Genomic DNA, 22,549 nt, shown 5'->3' on the forward strand with positions numbered 1-22,549 from the left:
AGATCATTTTTTACAGTTTGACAACTCTTTAATTAAATATTTACCATCGTATATTCTGCATAATTGAACGTTTTTAAATTTAAAATGATTCAAAAAAACTACACAAGTTTTAAGGCTGGACGATATGAGTATGATATAAGTGATTGCATGGATTTAAACCTACATATATTGTATTTTAACTACATATTGTTCAAGTTTGCTTTATTTCCCCAGCGTCAAAATCAGGCTCATATAAATGTCAGGAAACACGATTCCTGCTGCATTTCAATATCCATGATCACTGGATCTTTGGTAAGTTGAAGAAACAACCTTTAGTAATTATAACTGATAATCGTTTGTTTTACTCTCGTTTTCACAGTTTCCTCTATTAAATCCAGTCATTGTCTCTTTTTATTGTGTGCTGATTCTTCTTGCATCAAGAATAAATCATTTAATAATTTTCATCACATCTTAAACCCATGAAATATTATCATTGTGTTTGGGGATTTCCATGGTTTAAATTTCTCTATAAAAGCCTAATATATTTCACCTCACAGATGACAGAGGGAATGAGACGACCGTCTGTCTGCATCAGCTGTTTAATAATCATTCATTAATAATCAACTCTTTTACACTTGTTTTGGATGGGTTGTTTTTTAGTTTTGTTGCGATTTTAAACTGTGCTTGGCTCGTTTTTGATAATTTATAATTGATCTTGTAAAATCCTTCATTCAAAATAGCCACTCTTTTTGTTTTATTGTCCCCAGTGCAATCTTTAACAAACTGGGGGAATAAACTTTTTGCTGTTGTGACTTTGAGTACCTCGTTACCAGTGAAACTTTCAGCCTTCCATCAGCAAGTGCTGCTCTATTGGAAACTATTGTTCAAACATAACTTCACAACACTCCAGTCTGGAATAATAGATATATAAAGTTTGGCAGAAAGTTTGTTTATTTCGAGGAATGGAAATCTAAAGGGATTTGGGATATTGCCCATTTCTTGGATGATAATGGAAATGTGTTACTGTGTAGAGTTTTGTGAGGAATTCCAACTGCAGTGTAATGTTATTATTTTTAATAGAATGATCAGAGCCATTTCAATTCCTTTTTAGATTAATGGTTAAAGAAGACATTTTGTGCTCCAAAGTCTCCCCAGAACTGATGCAGCTCTCCTTGAGAAGGATGTGATTTTTGTGATAAATTTTTTATATATAAAAATAAAAAAATAGGACAGATTATTAGTTTTCCCCTCCCTCCTAAAGCTAAGGAGGTGAACTCCAATTAATTTATTAGATTTAAATTTAATTTTGATTAGAATAATTGTATTTTTTGTTAAACAAATGTTGAAAATATTGAGTTTTGTTTTGTTGTGATATGGTGCAAGCCTTTTGGAGAGATGTGCAGAACTGGTTAAGGTCTATGGAGGTTTAACTCCCTCACTGTGAAGTTCATTAGGTTTGGTATTTGTCTGTAAAAGTTTGATAGTTTGATTTTGTTATACATTTTTTTGTTATGTCTTAAAGTTTTTCATTCATAAGTGCAGATGGTTTCAAACTAAACCAACTTTAATCAGTAGATGAATGAGCTTAAACTCTTGTGCAAATCTTTAAAATTGGTTAAAAACCAAAAATCTCTTAAATTAATTTCTCTTTTGGATACATATACATTAATTTAAAAAGCCCCTTTTCATTTATTATTCATTTTATTTAATTATTTTTTTGTTTTATTGTGATTTTTCTATTTTGTTACTAGCTGTGCTCAACCTAAGGCTGAGCAATTTCTGTCATATTCAGAGATTAGACTTTTTACCTTGTTTTTTATTATGTTGTGGAAGCAATTTTTTTATCTCGTCTCGCGGTGATGACGTCATCGCTATCGCGCTCTCCCGTTCAGCCTCTGAGGCTTCTGAGGAAAACAAATCACGATATGTCGTGGAAAGACAGTTAAAGCAACATTTAAATGGTCATTTCTAAAAATGTTTTCTTTGGGTTCGGCGCTTTTGTGTGTCTGCTAACTAAAACGATTCTTTATTTAAGAAGAAGATTTTCTGATTTGCCTTTATAGTTTCTCATCACATACAAATCGGTAAGATGTGGGTGAACTATACTTTGTTGTTATGAATGCAAATTACAATGGTTGATGACGATGTGTCATTAGTGTCTGTCTTTACATTACTGCTATTTTTTTCTGTATCGTTTGAGAAATAATAGGAATATAAGAGCACTTTTATAGGCTTTCAGTATAACGTTATTCCGACTCTGTTCATAGCAGCAAATACTTAAGTTTTATACTTATGATAAAGTGAGATGATCTGCTGTTGATCCTGAATGGCTTGTTTATGAGTATTGCTAGTCTTTGGATCATCACTATTATCAGAGCAGCTGAAAAGACTCTATATTTCATGTCAATAGATCCTGTTTTCACCTCATTCATTATGCTGATGTCTTCAGATCTGTAAATTGCCACATTAAGCTCATTTTATTGGTGTCAACAGACTTGAGCAAACGTGAGCAGACTTGATCAGATATTGTGACATCTACAAGATATAGGTAAGTTTCATAACAGCATTTAATTAATCTGAAAAATCATGTTCCATATAAAAAAACAAGTAGTTAAGGGAAATTCAACTGGTGGGTTATTTGTTTCTTCCAAATTTGTATATTTAATTTTCTATCATCTTAAGGAGGCTACAGACAATATTAATGACATACAGAGACTGTTAGTGACTATATTAGCTGGTGTACATCCATCTGTGTCCCTTCTAGAACTGTTTGTGTTTTCCAAATCAAAAGCGCTGGTTAAATGGCGACATACGCTTGAAGATCAAGCAAAGACAGGAAGCTTTCAAAGCAGGGGAAGAGGGCCCGATATGATTTGAGGAAGTCCATCAGAGCTGCAAAAAGGATATATTCCCAAACACTTAAAGGGATAGTTCAAACCAAAAATGAAAATTCTGTCAGTAATTACTCTCCCTCATGTTGTTCAACCCCGTAAGACCTTCGTTCATCTTCTGAACACAAATTAAGATATTTTTGATTAAATCTGAGAGCTGGATCACTCCTCTATAGGCTTCTAAGGGATTGAAACTCGCCGGCCCCTGTTTTGTTAGTTCTTTTTTTTTATATTGACTTTTTAAAATGTTGACTCAACCAGCTTTTTTAAAAGTTGACTCTTTCAATCAACAACTCACTACCCATGCTCCACCAACTCCCCTACCAGTTACTTTCAGACGTAACCTGCTCTCACTTTCTCCCTCCCGTCTTTCCTCTGCTGTGTCATCTTCACTTCCCTCACCCTCACAATTCTCATCTCTAGATGTGAATACCGCAACAGATACTTTTTGCTACACGTTAACTTCTTCTTTAGACAATATCTGCCCTCTCTCCTCCAGGCCAGCACGTGCTACTCCCTCTAACCCCTGGTTATCTGAGGTTCTTCGTGAACATCGGACCAAACTCAGGGCAATGGAGAGGAAATGGCGCAAATCAAAAGATACATCTGACCTGCGTATGTATCAATCTCTGCTCTCTTCCTTTTCTGCTGATGTTCACGCTGCAAAATCTTCATATTTCCACAGCAAGATCAACACCGCCTCTAACACACGAATACTTTTCAAGACATTTAACTCTCTCCTCTGTCCACCTCCACCAACTCCCGCCTCCTCTTTAACTGCTGATGACTTTGCTAACTTCTTCACCAACAAAACAACCTCTATCAGCAGTCAGTTCTCAACTCCACACACACAGGAACCCAAACCATCCTCTCCCACTACCAGAAACCTTCTCTTTACCTTCTCTCCGCTAACCAAGGAAGAAGTATCTAAACTTCTTCTCTCCAGTCATCCTATCACATTCTACAAGCCATCTCTCCCACACTTCTACCAGCACTCACACACATCATCAACTCATCCCTCCACACTGGCATTTTCCCTACAGCATTTAAGCAGGCTCGGGTAACTCCACTGCTTAAAAAAACAACATTAGACACATCACTTCTAGAGAATTACAGACCTGTCTCTCTCCTAACATTCATTGCGAAAACACTTGAACGAGGTGCTTTCAACCAAGTGTCATCTTTCCTCTCTCTGACCAACCAGCTGGATGTTAACCAATCTGGCTTCAAGAAAGGCCATTCAACCAAGACTGCACTACTGTCGGTCACAGAAGCCCTGCGGATCGCAAAAGCTGCCTCCAAATCTTCAGTTCTCATTTTGCTGGATCTTTCTGCTGCCTTCGACACTGTGAATCATCAGATCCTTCTGTCCACCCTTTCATCACTGGGCATCAAAGGAACTTCCCTCCACTGGTTTGAGTCCTATCTCACAGGTAGTTCCTTCAGGGTTACATGGAGAGGCGAGGTATCCAAAGCACATCAACTGAACACAGGGGTTCCTCAGGGTTCAGTTCTTGGACCGCTCCTCTTCTCCATCTACACCACATCATTGGGACCCATCATACACATGCACATGGTTTCTCCTACCATTGCTATGATGATGACACACAGCTCCACCTCTCATTTCAACCAGATGATCCCACAGTAACTGCACGTATCTCAAGCTGACAGAGCTTCTCGTCCTCCCTGCCAATCCGTCTCTACAGCACGACTTCACTATCCAGCTAGAGTCATCCTCAATCACCCCATCAAGGTCGGTCAGAAATCTTGGAGTAATCTTTGATGACCAGCTGACCTTCACAGACCACATTACAAAGACAGCTCGATCATGCAGGTTTGCAATGTATAACATCAGGAAGATCAGGCCTTTCCTAACTGAGCATGCAACACAACTTCTCGTCCAGGCCCTGGTAATTTCTAGGCTTGGTTACTGCAATGCTCTTCTAGCTGGTCTTCCATCATGTGTTACTAAACCTCTACAAATGATCCAGAATGCTGCAGCCCGCCTTGTCTTCAACGAGCCCAAAAGGGCTCACGTCACTCCTCTGTTCAACTCACTGCATTGGCTACCACTCGCTGCTCGCATCAAAATTCAAAGCTTTGACGCTTGCTTACAGATCTACCACAGACTCAGCTCCGTCCTACTTCCACTCCCTACTACAAGTCTACGTCCCTACCAGAAGCCTACGATCGGCCAAGGAGCGACGGTTCATGGTGCCATCACAGCGAGGCACAAAATCCCTCTCCACAACATTCTCATTCACGGCTCCATGCTGGTGGAATGATACTCCACCCTCGTCCATAATGCAGAATCCCTGACAGCATTCAAAAGACAATTGAAAACTCATCTCTTCCGTGAGCACTTAACATAAAAAAAAATATTTAAAAAATCTTCTCTTTCTGAGATTCCTTCCCTTTTAAATCTTCCCTTGTCTGGCTTTTGCTACTCTGAGCAATGCCTGAACTTTGTATTTTGAGCACTTCTTGCGTCGTTCTTCCCTCTTCACGATGACTTGCTTGCTTTAGTCCTCAGATGTAAGTCGCTTTGCATAAAAGCGTCTGCTAAATGACTAAATGTAAATGTAAGCTTTGCCACAAAAAATCCTATGTACTTGTACTAGCTGTACTGGTACAAATGACAAATAAAACTTCAACTCAACTCATTCCATCTGCTCCTCCTCTTTCAGTGAAGCTCCTCCTCTTTCAGTGAAGCTCCTCCCCTTCAGTGAAGCTCCTCCCACTGCAATTCACCAACAAATGCTGGAATATTCCCATCAGCTACAAGTGAAGACGAGCATCAAACCATCAGGAAGATCTGAAATCTGCAAACACAGAGTTTATTGAAGGACAGTGAGAACATGAGAGAAGAACAAAGAGGTTGGTGTTTATTCTTGATTCTTGATTGAGGCTGAAGAACAGTAATGTTATAAAGCAGTTCACCAGATTTAGTGTTTTTTGTAGGAAAAACAATAAATTACTACAAATAAACCACTAAACACTTTCTACAACCATTAAGCTGTAGTAACCGTTAAGGGTTAAGTAAACTTGACAACTGCTGAGTAGCACCGGCTGTGGTATCCAATAACACATTTTTGTGTATGTGAATGCTGTTTTACATGAATATTAACACACGAGTGAAGCACAAAGCTTTGTTTATGAGCTAAATAATAGGTTAGCAATAAAATGTTACATCTCAGCCATGGGAACATTTGGAATTTAACAATACTCCATTAGTTATTTCCCTGGATTTAAAACTTCATGTGAAAAAGTTCATGTGTACTTTGAGTGTGGGAAGAGTTTCAGTACTACTAAAGATTTGAATCGGCACGAGAGGATTCACACTGGAGTAAAACCTTACAAGTGTTCACATTGTGACAAGAAATTCAGTCAATCAATACATCTTAAATCACACGAGAGGATCCACACTGGAGAGAAACCGTATCACTGCACTGCATGTGGGAAGAGTTTCAACCAATCATCTACTCTACAATGTCGTACAAAAAACAATCACAGTAAGTAGTTCATCTTCAGATCCAGCACTTTCAAGTGTGAAGCCGCATCCTCACTTAATTTGATTCAATAATACTGTTGTGCAATAAAATCTCTTCAATATTAGGGTACGTTTACGCGACAATGATGTACTAAAAATTTGTGTTTGCGCATACAGATGACAATATTATAAAAACGATCCTGTTGTCAAAATTATTTGTGTAGCTGTTCTCTACTTTCACTTTTCTCTACTTTTCTCTCTGATTTATGATTTATTTAAAATGCTAATTTTTTACTTTTCATTTCAGGCCTGATGCTGAAGAATGAGGAGAGTGAAGAGGAGGAACATCGTCATGTCAAAACTGGAGAAAAAACTCACTCACAGACTGAAAGTATTTCTTTACTGAAAAGAGACAAGAAATGTTTCACTTGTGATCAGTGTGGAAAGAGTTTGAAATGCAAAAAGAATCTTAAGGATCACATGAGGATCCACACTGGACACAAACCGTTCACATGTGATCAGTGTGGAAAGAGTTTCACACACAAAAAGAGTTTCAAGGTTCACATGAGGATCCACACAGGAGAGAAACCATTCACATGTGATCAGTGTGGGAAGAGTTTTAGACAACAGGTTCAACTTAAGTCTCACATGAACATCCACACTGGAGAGAAACCACACGAATGTGATCAATGTGGCAAAACATTTTTGTTGGCTTCAAACCTGAAGATGCACCTCACAGTTCATTCACAGGAGAAACCACATTCATGTTCTTTGTGTGGAAAGAGTTTTTCACATCTGCATGATTTAAAAGCACATCAGAAAATACATACTGGTGTAAAAACTTATGTGTGCTTTGAGTGTGGGAAGCCTTTTATGACAACTGCATGTTTGAATCGGCACCAGAGGATTCACACTGGAGAGAAACCTTACAAGTGTTCACACTGCGACAAGAGATTCAATCAGTCAGGATCCCTGAACACACACGAGAGGATCCACACTGGAGAGAAACCGTATCACTGCACTGCATGTGGGAAGAGTTTCACTCAATTATCTTCTCTACACAGTCATACGAAAAACAATCACAGTAAGTAGTTCATCTTCAGATCCAGCACTTTCAGGTGTGAAGCTGCATCCTCAATCTCTTCAATATGAGGGTACGTTTATGACAATGATGTACTAAAATGTAAACGTTTTTGCGCCTACAGATGACAATGTTCTAAAAACAATCCTGTTGTCAAAAGATTCACTCTGTCAGGATCCCTGAAAACACACGAGAGGATCCACACTGGAGAGAAACCGTATCACTGCACTGCATGTGGGAAGAGTTCCCTATCAGTCGGTCACTACAACGTAGGTCGTGACCGACCAATAGGAATCTCGTTAGAGAGGCAATCTACTTCGAGTGAAACTAAAACAAGCCAATAGGCGTGCAATCATTTGCATCAGCTGCGCGCCCTCGTCAGCACGGGTATAAACAAGCAGCTGGTGGATTGCACTTCAGTTTTTTGCTTCGGAGCCAGCTCTTCGATGCTGTTACTGAGACAAGCCTTTTCTTTTCTCGACTGTTCTCTCTTTGGTGCGGGTGTGGCGGCGCTTCAGCGCGAACAGCCTTCTTCCTCTCTCTCAGAGCAAGTAAAAGCTGTTCTAACAGCTGGTAAGGTGCGCCATATAAGAGCGCTCAAAGGCTGTTTTCACGGCCGATAACAGAGCAGGTGCACATTCCTGGCTGTGATCGCGGTGGCTGTTCCCCTGTGTGCCCCAGCACTTGTGAGAGCAGTCTCTAAAAGAGCAAACACAGATAGTTTGTGTCTTTCTTTTTTTTTTTTAAAAGAAGAAAAAGATGGCGTTCCATCTGTGTGTTTCTGGATGTGGTCGTTACCTGGGGTCACGGGATGGTCACGCTCGCTGCCTCGTGTGTCTGGGCCTCGAACACGCTGAGGCAGCGTTCGTGGATGAGTCATGTACCCATTGTGGGAAGATGACCATCTCGGAGCTGAGGTCGAGACTCTCGTTCCTGCAAAGGGGCGGAGTCCCCGTGCATCTGCCTTTCGGGCAGTGACACGAGACACCTGAGGATCACGGGGAACCAACCCCCTAGGAACCCTCTTCCCTCTCACGCTCGGCAGCCAGCTGAGCTACCAGATGAACGTGCTGGGCAATCCTCGACGACCAGGTGTCGATCGCTGCATCGGAGGGTGGGTCAGAAGTCTCTGCGGATGACGGCTCAGACCCGCTGCCTCCTTCAGGTGTGCCAGCAGTCCCCGACTCGGACCCGGAGATGATGGCCATGCTTTCCCGGGCCGCCAACAGGATCGGGCTCGAGTGGAAAAAACCACCGCATCCCGGGCCCTCGAGGCGGGATGATTGGTATCTCGGGATGGAGAGGTTTTCAATACAGATTTTGTCTTATTTACTACATGACATTGTGTATCAGAATCGTAGAAGGTCTGAACGGCTTTATTCCCTGCTGTCGTCTCCGCCGGTTTCAAAACATATCTCTGTTATATTGTCATTTTCCACTCGTCCGGCACTTTGCAACAACACAACCTTGTTTCCTATAACAACGTCTGACGTTTTCATTTTACACGGTGTGAGAAAGTCACATAAGCCATGCAAAATGTGACCAAAGCAGTCAGACTGAGACAGATTTCCAAAAATGTGATTTGAATAGGATTTCAATTCACACATTCAAAGTAGCTCGAAACGTTTTTGTAAAAATCTAATTTCATGTGAATTATTATTATTATTATTTATTTTCACTTAATAATCTGATCAAATGCACATCATCTGATATTCACAAAAAATTGGATTTGGACTGACAGTCTGAAAGCAGCCTGAATGTTTTATTCTTGTATATCATTTTGCTTCATGATATAAACTACAAGTTTCATTTTATGTCCAATAAAATGCATATGTATCACATGTAGTTTGTTTACACTTTTATTAGGGAAAGTAGAAGGTTTTTACAGGTTCAAACTCTTCTTGTTCAAGAAGCTGAAGAGGCTGATTTATTTTTAACTTGTTCATTGTTGTTTTCAAATCAACTAATTATTCTTCCACTTACGGTGCGTTTAGAAAACCCATATGTAAGATATACTGTCATGTATCTTTGAATCAGAATCAATTTTATTGCCAAGTAGTGTTACACATACAAGGAATTTGCTTTGGTAATAAGGTGTTACCTAGGCTGCTATAATCAGCGCCAACTTGAGAAAAATACAGCATGACATGAGGAGAAAAATAAAGGCAACCCCCAGACTATGCTCCTGTAAGGAGAACAGTCTGGGAACAGGAAAAAACACCTCAGCAACATCAGCACATAAACAGTACACTCTACAAGCAAGACATTGCAACACGGTTGGGAGTGAGGGATGGAGGTAGTCTCAGTCCGCGGTATTGTCATAGCGATACACAGCAAGTTGCCATGGAGACAATCTTGATCATGTCCCAGGCAGAGTCAACAATCACCAGGTGTCTGAGGAGTCGGGGAAGGATCGCGAGAGCGGCTCACTGCAGTGCTCTTCCGGGAGAGGAGTTGTTCCAGCAGCGGCCTTGGCCAAGGCCAGTGCTGGTAGTGGGGTGCCGAAACAGATAAGATTGGGATTGTTTGGTCTTGGGGCGAGTAGCCGCATTCAATTTACAGAGGCTATTCCCCTGGTCCATTTTGGTCTCTGAAACGATCCATTTGCCTTTGCAAAGCTGTGAGCTTCTCCATGATGTTATCCATATTGTGGTTCATAGACCCAGTCTGAGCGCGGACAGCTCTGCCCACCGCTTCAATCATGATGGGCAGCCTTGCGGGGCTTTTGACAGCTGTCACCGTCTGCTTAGTTCCTCGATAAACCAGGGCAATGCCTAATCCAATCAGCAGTAGACCTGTTATCATGGTGCCGAATAGGTAGATATCTTCAACGTCCTCCACGGAAAGAGCCGCCAGACACACGACAATCTGAGGATCACGGTGAGCGCGCTTCCTTCGGGGAACCAACCCCCTAGTAACCCTCATCCCTCTCACACTCCGCAGCCAGCTGAGCTACCAGATGAACGTGCTGGGCAATCCTCGACGACCAGGTGTCGATCGCTGCATCGGAGGGTGGGTCAGAAGTCTCTGCGGATGACGGCTCAGACCCGCTGCCTCCTTCAGGTGTGCCAGCAGTGCCCGACTCGGACCCGGAGATGATGGCCATGCTTTCCCGGGCCGCCAACAGGATCGGGCTCGAGTGGAAAAAACCACCGAGTCCCGAGCCCTCGAGGCGGGATGATTGGTATCTCGGGATGGAGAGGTTTTCAATACAGATTTTGTCTTATTTACTACATGACATTGTGTATCAGAATCGTAGGAGGTCTGAGCGGCTTTATTCCCTGCTGTCGTCTCCGCCGGTTTCAAAACATATCTCTGTTATATTGTCATTTTCCACTCGTCCGGCACTTTGCAACAACACAACCTTGTTTCCTATAACAACGTCTGACGTTTTCATTTTACACGGTGTGAGAAAGTCACATAAGCCACGCAAAATCTGACCAAAGCAGTCAGACTGAGACAGATTTCCAAAAATGTGATTTGAATAGGATTTCAATTCACACATTCAAAGTAGCTCGAAACGTTTTTGTAAAAATCTAATTTCATGTGAATTATTATTATTATTTATTTTCACTTAATAATCTGATCAAATGCACATCATCTGATATTCACAAAAAATCGGATTTGGACTGACAGTCTGAAAGCAGCCTGAATGTTTTATTCTTGTATATCATTTTGCTTCATGATATAAACTACAAGTTTCATTTTATGTCCAATAAAATGCATATGTATCACATGTAGTTTGTTTACACTTTTATGAGGGAAAGTAGAAGGTTTTTACAGGTTCAAACTCTTCTTGTTCAAGAAGCTGAAGAGGCTGATTTATTTTTAACTTGTTCATTGTTGTTTTCAAATCAACTAATTATTCTTCCACTTACGGTGCGTTTAGAAAACCCATATGTAAGATATACTGTCATGTATCTTTGAATCAGAATCAATTTTATTGCCAAGTAGTGTTACACATACAAGGAATTTGCTTTGGTAATAAGGTGTTACCGAGGCTGCTATAATCAGCGCCAACTTGAGAAAAATACAGCATGACATGAGGAGAAAAATAAAGGCAACCCCCAGACTATGCTCCTGTAAGGAGAACAGTCTGGGAACAGGAAAAAACACCTCAGCAACATCAGCACATAAACAGTACACTCTACAAGCAAGACATTGCAACACGGTTGGGAGTGAGGGATGGAGGTAGTCTCAGTCCGCGGTATTGTCATAGCGATACACAGCAAGTTGCCATGGAGACAATCTTGATCATGTCCCAGGCAGAGTCAACAATCACCAGGTGTCTGAGGAGTCGGGGAAGGATCGCGAGAGCGTCTCGTTGCAGTGCTCTTCCGGGAGAGGAGTTGTTCCAGCAGCGGCCTTGGCCAAGGCCAGTGCTGGTAGTGGGGTGCCGAAACAGATAAGATTGGGATTGTTTGGTCTTGGGGCGAGTAGCCGCATTCAATTTACAGAGGCTATTCCCCTGGTCCATTTTGGTCTCTGAAACGATCCATTTGCCTTTGCAAAGCTGTGAGCTTCTCCATGATGTTATCCATATTGTGGTTCATAGACCCAGTCTGAGTGCTGACAGCTCTGCCCACCGCTTCAATCATGATGGGCAGCCTTGCGGGGCTTTTGACAGCTGTCACCGTCTGCTTAGTTCCTCGATAAACCAGGGCAATGCCTAATCCAATCAGCAGAAGACCTGTTATCATGGTGCCGAATAGGTAGATATCTTCAACGTCCTCCACGGAAAGAGCCGCCAGACACACGACCCGCCACCTCTCCCACGCGTCCATCGTGTAGCCAGCTGCGAACGTCCCGGAAGGGCAGTCAGGTTCCCCCGAACCCAAGCTTTTCGTCCAGAAGATGGTGTCAATTGCGTTGAGAGACTAGTTGATCAAATCCATAATTTCTTTGTTTTGGAGAGCAGTGTGAAACTGGCCTTCTTCAGTTTTATTCTCTTGAGATGCTTTGATATCTTGTTAGTCAATAAAGAGACAGACCTGTTGTATTCGTTTCCACTTTCTATTCTCTTTTTTCGAACATATTTTTAGCGGTCGTGGAGTAATTACTTATTCAGAATAAATACCTACTCGAGAGTATGTGATTTCGGACACAGCCGGAGTCAATGAAGTGAGCAGTTCACGATATTAAGCGGAATTATAAAATACTCATTACTAGGGGTGTAACAGTTCACAAAACTCACGGTTCGGTTCGATGCGATACAGCAAAAAGAACAATGCCAGAAAAATGTCTTATTTATTAAAAGAAAAAATATTTTTAAATAAGTGTGAGTTTTCCTAAATCTTGAAACTTTTAGTTTTATGCTTTGCTTTATTTACCGGATCTCTCAACGCTGTGTAACAGTGTCGCTTGATCAAGATCGGCTCGCGCTGCACTGATGTTGATGGTCCGAACTGATAAACGATCCGTGAAGCACAAAATAATGAGTAGCGCTGTTTCGTTCCGCTTTCATTACGTTTGCCATTTGATGTTGCGCAACATTGTGATGGTGGATTTTGGTCAGCAGGAAAAATGGTCCAACGAATCGTTCGAATGCGTACCGAATACCGAACCGAAAGCCTCCGGTTCAATACGAATACATGTATCGTTACACCCCTACTCATTACACAGTTTAAACAATTTTTACGTGGTCATTTCAGAGTTGTTTTCATCGGGTTTGTCGCCATTTGTGTGTGCTAACTAAAACACTTAAAGAAGGTTTTATGATTTGCCAATTTCTCTTCACATAAAAAATGGTAACATGTTAGCGAACTAATTACTTTATTAATATGATCGTAGTTATTAGGAAATCAATCTGTTTCTAGCAGCAAATACTTATGATAAAGTGAGATGATCTGCTGCTGATCCTGAATGTCTTGTTTAATGAGTGTTGATAATCTATGGCTCATTAGTCTCAACCTCAGACGTACTTGGGTTGCCAACTGTCCCGAATTAGCCGGGACGTCCTGATTATTGGGCCTAATTTATTTGTCCCGCTTTTTTTTTGAGTGCTAAGCTGATCTAACCACTGACTGATACAACAGCAACACGACACAGGAGCGCCCAACCAGTCGAGACCGCTGACTGATCCCAGGTCGACCGCGAGTGTAGAAGAAAAAGAAAGAATTTTTTAAAAAATGTTTTTAACATTTAATTTTGAATTTAACAATATTATTACAACTTTACTTTCCTGTTATATCTGTAAAGCTGCTTTGAAACAATATGTATTGTAAAAAGCGCTATATAAGGTGACTTGACTTGACGTGTGTTATATTTTGTATTAAATGTAGAATACAGCCTATGAGTCCTTGCCAACACGTCCACAAAAAAGTATTTAAAAAAAGAGAAAAAGAAAAAAGGTCACGTTTAACCTACGGTCACGTTCACGCGTGACATTCATGACAGGATTTTGACTGTTGTCAACAGTAGCTATAACCTAGCGAACAGCAGTTACACGCTCCTAAACGTTAACATGGCTGAGGGGAAACGAGCCAAGACCTACCATTTTCACCCTGAATGGGAGGAAGATAATTTTTTTGTTTATTCTCATTCAAAGCCTGTTTGTTTGATATGTAATGCAATGGTGGCGTTGGCAAAGAAAGGAAATCTGGAGCGGCATTTTAAAACAGTACACAGGAGCTACGCGAGGGATTTCCCTGCAAAAACGCCTTTACGTGCCACAAAAGTGCGGGATTTGAAAGCCCAGCTTGCAGTGCGCAGTGCCAGGTCTCCCACTAAGGTAGAAATGATTTCCTTTTTTCAAACTCAGAGATCTGTTATGAGTCAGGTTATCTTCTCTTTGCTTCTCACTATCCTTTTACACACACACTTCCCCAGATTGTATCAGGACATCTCACACACACACACACACACACTTTCTCTCTCTCTCTCTCTGTGTGTGTGTGTGTGTGTGTTTCGCAGGCCTCTCTGTCTACCTGCACCTGTTAGTCATCACATGTTAGCAGATTGCGTGTCTCTTTGTCTGTCAACTGTTTGTATTATTTTGTGAAGCCACCTTGGGTTCTTGAAAGGCACTATAAAATATAAACTTACTATTATTAAGAAAAAGTGTTGTGAGGTTAGTTACTGCAGGCTGGAAACGACGTGTGTGGGTTTGCGATGTTGACACTGGACTGGTAGATCTCGGGAGGTTGGCTACTTGAACAGTAGATCTTGGGTCAAAAAAGGTTGGGCACCCCTGCTTTAGAACGAACACGACACCGGTCATCATCCAATCACAGCCACATCACACTCACGCGCATCAGACCATACGAATAACAAACTCTAAATTGAGAATTAATTATTCTTTTGGGACATATCTTTGTTTGATTTGCGAACAGAATCCTGTGCTGTCTGGTCGCTCCCGGTTCGATCCGGACTCGCGCTAACGGCAAATCCCTTTCCCTGTCTGGCAGGGTTTGGATTTCGGAAAATCAGTTTTGGTAAATTCAAACAACGTGATTAATTTTTATGAGTCCAACATCCAGCAACGCAAGAAAACATGAAATCTTCCTGAGGGAATAATAGCTATGCTGATGTGATTTGCTGCCCAATAAACATTTCTGATTATCATGTTTAAAAAAAAAAAAGTCAGGATTCTTTGATGAATAGAAAAGGAGATTTATCCGAAATAAAAAAGCTTTTGTAACATTATAAATGTCTTTACTGTCACTTTTGATTAATTTAATGCGTCCTTGCTGAATAAAAGTAGGCTATTACTTTCTTTAATTTCTTTAAAATGTAGTGTATAATGTTACAACAGCTTTCTACTTCAGATAAATGCTATTATTTTAAACTATGGTTTGTGTGTAATGTGACACTTTTGTGTGACCTTAAAATTCGTTTTAGAATTAAATTGTACATGAATAAGTTAAGCAAAACAAATCTGAGAACCTTTTAAACACATACGAACCTGAAATGACAACGTTATACTGTGTGATACAAATATTTTGAGTGTATAAGACGGGGTTAACCACGATTGTACCGCATTTTTCTTTTCTGAAGTTGGCAACCCTAGATGTGACGTCACGTCCACAGACCATTGGCTGATGTGGCACAGTTATGAGCAGTGTTGAGGGTAACTCGGTACAAGTAACTTGAGATACTTAATTAGATTACTTTTTCAAGTAACTAGTAAAGTAATTCATTTTAAAATTTACAACAAAATATCTGAGTTACTTTTTCAAATAAGTAACACAAGTTACTTTTTCCCATTTGTTGACCGACAGCTCTCCTGTCCTCATGTTGAGACAAATCGAAGTGCAGAGGCGTTGTGTTTGGCTGTTTGTGTGTGTTTGTGTGTAAACATGTTGGTTATTGTCGTTTTAGACTAAATGTGTGTGTACATTTACTCATTTCACTTGCACTCACAAAAAAAGATTCAATATTTCATAAAAATTAATAAAATCAGTGCAATGCAGAATCAGAATACTATGCAAAACTTTTTAAACGACACTCGGTCTTTAAACGACTTTATTTCACACAATTCTGACTTTATATCTCGCAATTGCGACTTTATAACACGCAATTCTGACTTTATATCTCACAATTCTGACTTTATATCTCGCATTTCTGACTTTATATCTCGCAATTCTGACTTTATATCTCGCAATTCTGAGAAATAAAGTTTTTTTGTGGGATAAAAAGTCGCAATTACCTTATTTATTTTTATTTCGGTGGCGGAAACAAGCTTCCATATATAATAGATTCGTTTTTTAAACAAAAATCATATGAATAATCAACATCTAAATAGAACCTCTCTAACACACTTTTAGCTGGATATATACCATGTTAAATTTTTATTTAATGTAACCACTTTTATTTTATTATTTAAACAGTATGGTTCACAAATACACCAAGCTTTATTCCAGTTTTTATTTCTAAATACACTGGACCACAATTTAGCTTTTATGATTCCAGCTTATATTCCTAATATGTTTATTAGTACAACTGTGTTTCAGAATATCAATGTCTCCTAGAAACATGCTGTCTTTAACATATTTTGCCTCTTCTTACAAAAGTTCTACACAAGTTCTTACAAAATGTATTGTTGAGGTAGTTTTTGCCACAACACTTGTTTAATGAGTATTGATAGTCTATGGATCATCACTATTATCAGAGCAGCTGAAAAGACTCTTTATTTCATGTCAATAGATCCTGTTTTCACCTCATTAAATAATGCTGATGTCTTCAGATCTGTAAATTGCCACATTAAGCTCATTTTATTGGTGTCAACAGACTTGAGCAAACGACACGGTCAGCTGCTGTGATCATCTACTAGAAATAGGTAAGTTTCATAACAGCATTTATTTCCTTAATCTGTGATTAACTGTGTTTCATATAAAGGTTAAACTCCAAACTAAAGTACACAAACAAAAACAAGTTGTTAAACAGTTGGGTTATTTGTTTCTGATTGTCACTCTCTGCAGCCACTCTGTATGATTGCTGACTTTTCCTTGCGGGGGAATAAATAATCTTGTTCTTAATCTTATAAGACACTTGATACATGTTTGTCTCTTATTCAGTAATAGAAAATTGTTTGCAACCACAATTTGTAATTTAATTTTTTTCTATATTTCTTTGCCAATATATTAATTAGAGGTATAGATAAAAGTTTCATTAATAGATGGATAGGTGAACATACATTAAAATGTGTGAATTAGTATAAAAATATAAACTCAGTAAGTGATTTCTTCTTGATTTTGTCAGATCTGCTCCTCCTCCTTCAGTGAAGCTCCTCCTCCTTCAGTGAAGCTCCTCCTCCTTCAGTGAAGCTCCTCCCACTGCAGTTCACCAATAAATGCTGGAATATTCCCATCAGCTACAAGTGAAGACGAGCATCAAACCATCAGGAAGAGCTGAAATCTGCAAACACAGAGTTTATTGAAGGACAGTGAGAACATGACAGATCCAGAACACTGCAGAATGAAACACACTGAAGAACAAAGAGGTTGGTGTTTATTCCCGATTCTTTATTAATGTGGTTGAAGAACATTACGCTTATAAAGCAGTTCATCAGATTTAGTGTTTGTAGTAGGAAAAAAACTTAAGAGTTCTGAAAAAACTGTTAAACCAATAAATAATATAGGGGTCACTTTCTATGTGCAGGTTACAAAATAGAGCATGAAACTCAACTGTATTTTGATTTTCTTGTTTTGATCAAATGGTCAGTGAAACAACATTTGATAAACATTCAGTGATTGTCAACATCAACTAAATATGATCTCAGCTTTTTTACTTCGATCATATTTACATTAAATATTTACATTTTTACATTTATTTACATTTTTACTTTTACATTTATCTTCTTCACAATTTTTGTAACCCAAGCAGAATTTGGGGGATACCTAAATACACTTTACAATCCTGACACTCATTTTGCTGTTTTTTTTTTTTTAGCAAGAAACATTTTCAAAATGGTGTAAATTAAGCAAAACCTGTTTTATAATTTCTGATAAAGTTGTATCTAGGCATGTGAAGGTATCAAATTTTCATGTTGCGACAATTGCTAAAACTTTTATCAGGTTATACAGAAATTGTTGATTGATATATTTTCTCGATACTGAAATAAGTTACAAAAAAAATCATACTATAACAGGTTTAATAACTTTTCTTCATAACAATTAAAAATGAAGAATTTAAAAAGCCCCACATCATCACATTCCCTTCACCACACCTAGAGATCAGCACAGTGTTATTTCAGTTAGGCTAATAGCTGGTGTGATTTGCATTGAGAGATGATCTTATGGAAAGTTCCCCATGCCGATCTCTAGATATGATGAAGGGAATGTGATGATGTGGGATATTATAATTTTAAACTTTATCAGGACGCATATTATCCTGGATCCATGAAATAACTGGCCTTTAAAAATATAAATCTGCTGACTCTATGGGAATTTAACATAGGGGTGTCCTGACTTACGCAACCTGTATTTTAAGGAAGAACATTTATTTACAGTACATTATTCATTCAAAAAGAAAATTGGTGTCCTTAAAGGTTGGATTTGTCCTCATTTTTTAAATTAAAATTTTTAAATTTCCAAAATATGATTTTTTATTCCTATTTTTAGTCAACTTTAGCATGGGTGTTTACTTATGCTATCCACTGTAGGGCTTAAACATCTGCTATGGCCATTTGCCAGCTCGGCAACCTGCATATAGCCACGTGTAAATGACTATGGCTAGAGTTTAAACTTTCAAATTCCCTATGAATGTCAAGACCAATGTTAGTCTAGTTGTATTTCATAATAAAAAGTTATTTCTCTTCTTACTTTAGTAACAGGGTTGATGAATGTAGACAACAGTATTTTCTAGGGCTGCAATAACGAATCGATACAATTAAAATGAATAAAATCGATTATTAAATTTTAAATTTTAAATCAAATTTTATCATCGATTCGTTGTGTCGCGTGATTATTACGCCAGTCAATTATTGGCAGAGATGTTTGAGTATAAATAAAAAAAGTTAAGTTGAGCGCGGAGCGGAGCAGATCTATGAGGCGCCGGACTGGACAAAAGCGAAGCGAACTCCATGAGAGAGAACAAGTGTGTCTGCGCGCGAGCGACAGTGCGCGAGAGAGACCGAGTGTGTCTGAGCATTAGTAAATTGGTACATACTACATAGTAATATATAATTACTATATAAGAGGCATGGAAGTTCGATAAATGGACAACAAAATAAATAAAAACAACAATTAAATCCTTAAACACAGTCTGCTAATTCTCCACTGAATTAGCAGACTGTGATTTGAATCAGATAGACAGAAGATGAAAACAGTTTCTTGTCTGTCCCAAGCAAGCGTGTCACGCAAGCCCTGAAAAGTGAAGATAAAGCGTCTCGATCGCCCCCTGGTGGCCGGTCCTAGTATAGCTCATAAACCCCGCCTCCCCATGTTATTCAATGAGACGTGAGACCAACTAAACAATTAAATTACACTTCACATATCTTTTTTCCAAAGATACTTTCTGTCATTTACTGTAGTTTTCATCACGCTGATGTAATTTCAAGTGTTTGTTTTTAAAATAAGTTTGTTTTTAGTTAGTTATTTGATGCTATAAAAACGGCGCTGTGGCGTACATGATTGACAGCTGTGATTGACAGGTTCTCTGAGCAAAGTAGTCACTGAAGCAACAACGGACTTTTTTTCGGGACCTTTGGAGGAGATTGGAGCTTTAAATTTAATATCTAAATTTCTATAATTAATTATTTCACACCGACATAATGGGTTGTTCTGCAGTAGAATGTGCTAACCGATCTAACATGCCCGATCAATCTTTGAGTTTTTTGTGCATGCAAAATAAATTAATAAATTATAGGATGCTAACCGAGCTAAAACAGACTACATGAGCTAAATATGAAGTTGACTTAGCTGTCCACCAAATTGTGATAGTTGTTTAATTGTTGTAATATGAGTGGGCCACTCGTATTTTACAGTATAGGTCCTATATTAACACATTAATATATCCTATACTATAGGATATATATTAATGTGTTACTTTTTAAATATGACTATGTGGTTAGTAGTTGTATTTAACTTATTTTAACGAGGTACTGCAATCAGCAGACATCCAAATTGGAGCAGACAGGCCACTTAAAAAAAGTGCAGGAAGTGTGCATGCGATTGGTTCAGCGAGAGTGAGGGCGGGGCGTTGATTTCACGGCTTTACTTCCTGATCACGACTGCGCAGGTCTGGTCCCGAGATCGCAACTGCGCAGACTCAAGTCCCAAGATTTCAGCGCCATATCGGGACACTGGCGGCTTCACTTCTCGCCAATGGAAGAGAGCGAAGGGGCGTCGTCCATCTTTTTTTACAGTCTATGGTCCCAAGTACCACTACAAGGGGAATATTTTTTCCACAATTTACAGCACTGAATTTTTCAAACTTTACTCTAAATGACTCGGAAAGGATGAGCTGCAAAATACCTTACACACCATAGGAGGTGGTCAATCCATTGTATTTGTTTTTTTATATTATTTTATATTGTATTTATATTTTATATACATTGTATTTATAATTAATACTAGGATAGACTAGATATATTATCTTCTGTTATAATTATTATTGCTATTATTATTACCTATTATCCATGCGTGAGACTTGTCTTTTGTTTGCATTTGCTTGTCAAATAATGTCAAACATTTTGTTAAAGATTATAACATCTTTGACAAAAAACAAAACACAAGTTTGCGAGTGTAGTGTAGAGTGTAGGTCCCTTTAAACAAAAATATACATATTTTTGTGCACTTTATTTTTTAAAAGCCTGTTGGAGCCATTATTTTGAATTGTATTTTTGGTTTGTGACACTAGAGGGCCATGAGTATGAGTATTTTGAGTATACAGGTCCTTCTCAAAAAATTAGCATATTGTGATAAAGTTCATTATTTTCTATAATGTAATGATAAAAATTAAATTTTCATATATTTTAGATTCATTGCACACCAACTGAAATATTTCAGGTCTTTTATTGTTTTAATACTGATGATTTTGGCATACAGCTCATGAAAACCCAAAATTCCTATCTCAAAAATTTTTAGCATATTTCATCCGACCAATAAAATCGGGTCGGGAATCCTTTTGCAGAAATGACTGCTTCAATGCGGCGTGGCATGGAGGCAATAAGCCTGTGGCACTGCTGAGGTGTTATGGAGGCCCAGGATGCTTCGATAGCGGCCTTAAGCTCATCCAGAGTGTTGGGTCTTGAGTCTCTCAACTTTCTCTTCACAATATCCCACAGATTCTCTATGGGGTTCAGGTCAGGAGAATTGGCAGGCCAATTGAGCACAGTAATACCATGGTCAGTAAACCATTTACCAGTGGTTTTGGCAGTGTGAGCAGGTGCCAGGTCGTGCTGAAAAATGAAATCTTCATCTCCATAAAGCTTTTCAGCAGATGGAAGCATGAAGTGCTCCAAAATCTCCTGATAGCTAGCTGCATTGACCCTGCCCTTGATAAAACACAGTGGACCAACACCAGCAGCTGACATGGCACCCCAGACCATCACTGACTGTGGGTACTTGACACTGGACTTCAGGCATTTTGGCATTTCCTTCTCCCCAGTCTTCCTCCAGACTCTGGCACCTTGATTTCCGAATGACATGCAAAATTTGCTTTCATCCGAAAAAAGTACTTTGGACCACTGAGCAACAGTCCAGTGCTGCTTCTCTGTAGCCCAGGTCAGGCGCTTCTGCCGCTGTTTCTGGTTCAAAAGTGTCTTGACCTGGGGAATGCGGCACCTGTAGGCCATTTCCTGCACACGCCTGTGCACGGTGGCTCTGGATGTTTCTACTCCAGACTCAGTCCACTGCTTCCGCAGGTTCCCCAAGGTCTGGAATCGGTCCTTCTCCACAATCTTCCTCAGGGTCCGGTCACCTCTTCTCGTTGTGCAGCGTTTTTTGCCACACTTTTTCCTTCCCACAGACTTCCCACTGAGGTGCCTTGATACAGCACTCTGGGAACAGCCTATTTGTTCAGAAATGTCTTTCTGTGTCTTACCCTCTTGCTTGAGGGTGTCAATGATGGCCTTCTGGACAGCAGTCAGGTCGGCAGTCTTACCCATGATTGCGGTTTTGAGTAATGAAACAGGCTGGGAGTTTTTAAAAGCCTCAGGAATCTTTTGCAGGTGTTTAGAGTTAATTAGTTGATTCAGATGATTAGGTTAATAGCTCGTTTAGAGACCCTTTTCATGATATGCTAATTTTTTGAGACAGGAATTTTGGGTTTTCATGAGCTGTATGCCAAAATCATCAGTATTAAAACAATAAAAGACCTGAAATATTTCAGTTGGTGTGCAATGAATCTAAAATATATGAAAGTTTAATTTTTATCATTACATTATGGAAAATAATGAACTTTATCACAATATGCTAATTTTTTTAGAAGGACCTGTATTCAAATAGGGTGATGATGAGTTACAGGTGCGCAGAATGGAAGGTCAACAAACTTATTGACCGTGCCGTGTTGAGCGTTGGATTGTGCAAGACTGTGCTCATGCCCAACAAGTTTGTTTTGAATTAGATATTTTGGTTTAGTATTTATTTTCTTTTTTTGTTGTTGTTGTTTGCAATGCCAAATGGACAATAAATGGATTTGGTTTATCCAAATTAATTCTGAAGGTAT

The 22,549-nt window shown here is 39.3% G+C and overlaps 1 protein-coding gene and 1 pseudogene across 6 annotated transcripts in view; both read left to right on the forward strand.

Annotated features, from left to right (window-relative positions):
• LOC143735705 (uncharacterized) overlaps nt 1-22,549 on the forward strand; it is a 153,731-nt gene that overhangs the window by 57,903 nt on the left and 73,279 nt on the right. For 3 of the 5 annotated variants that reach the window (XM_077225875.1, XM_077225877.1, XM_077225876.1), the window contains one exon: nt 6,668-7,444. In XM_077225875.1, the coding sequence (XP_077081990.1) occupies nt 6,668-7,444 (777 nt within the window). Of the gene's footprint in view, nt 1-1,632; nt 2,064-2,472; nt 2,528-3,369; nt 3,486-5,557; nt 6,383-6,667; nt 7,445-7,565; nt 11,182-22,549 lie in introns of those variants that run through there. The other 2 variants (XM_077225880.1, XM_077225878.1) reach the window with 2 other exon arrangements.
• The window catches only part of LOC143735704 (uncharacterized), a 224,720-nt pseudogene that overhangs the window by 57,882 nt on the left and 144,289 nt on the right, over nt 1-22,549 (forward strand). Inside the window, exon 2 of the transcript XR_013203284.1 lies at nt 17,141-17,381. The product of XR_013203284.1 is annotated as an uncharacterized LOC143735704 (transcript). The remainder of the gene's footprint in view (nt 1-17,140; nt 17,382-22,549) is intronic.

The sequence above is a fragment of the Siphateles boraxobius genome, unplaced genomic scaffold (assembly GCF_051911475.1).
Source record: "Siphateles boraxobius isolate OS27281-9 unplaced genomic scaffold, OSU_SipBor_1 13, whole genome shotgun sequence".
In the NCBI taxonomy this organism is placed as follows: domain Eukaryota; kingdom Metazoa; phylum Chordata; class Actinopteri; order Cypriniformes; family Leuciscidae; genus Siphateles; species Siphateles boraxobius.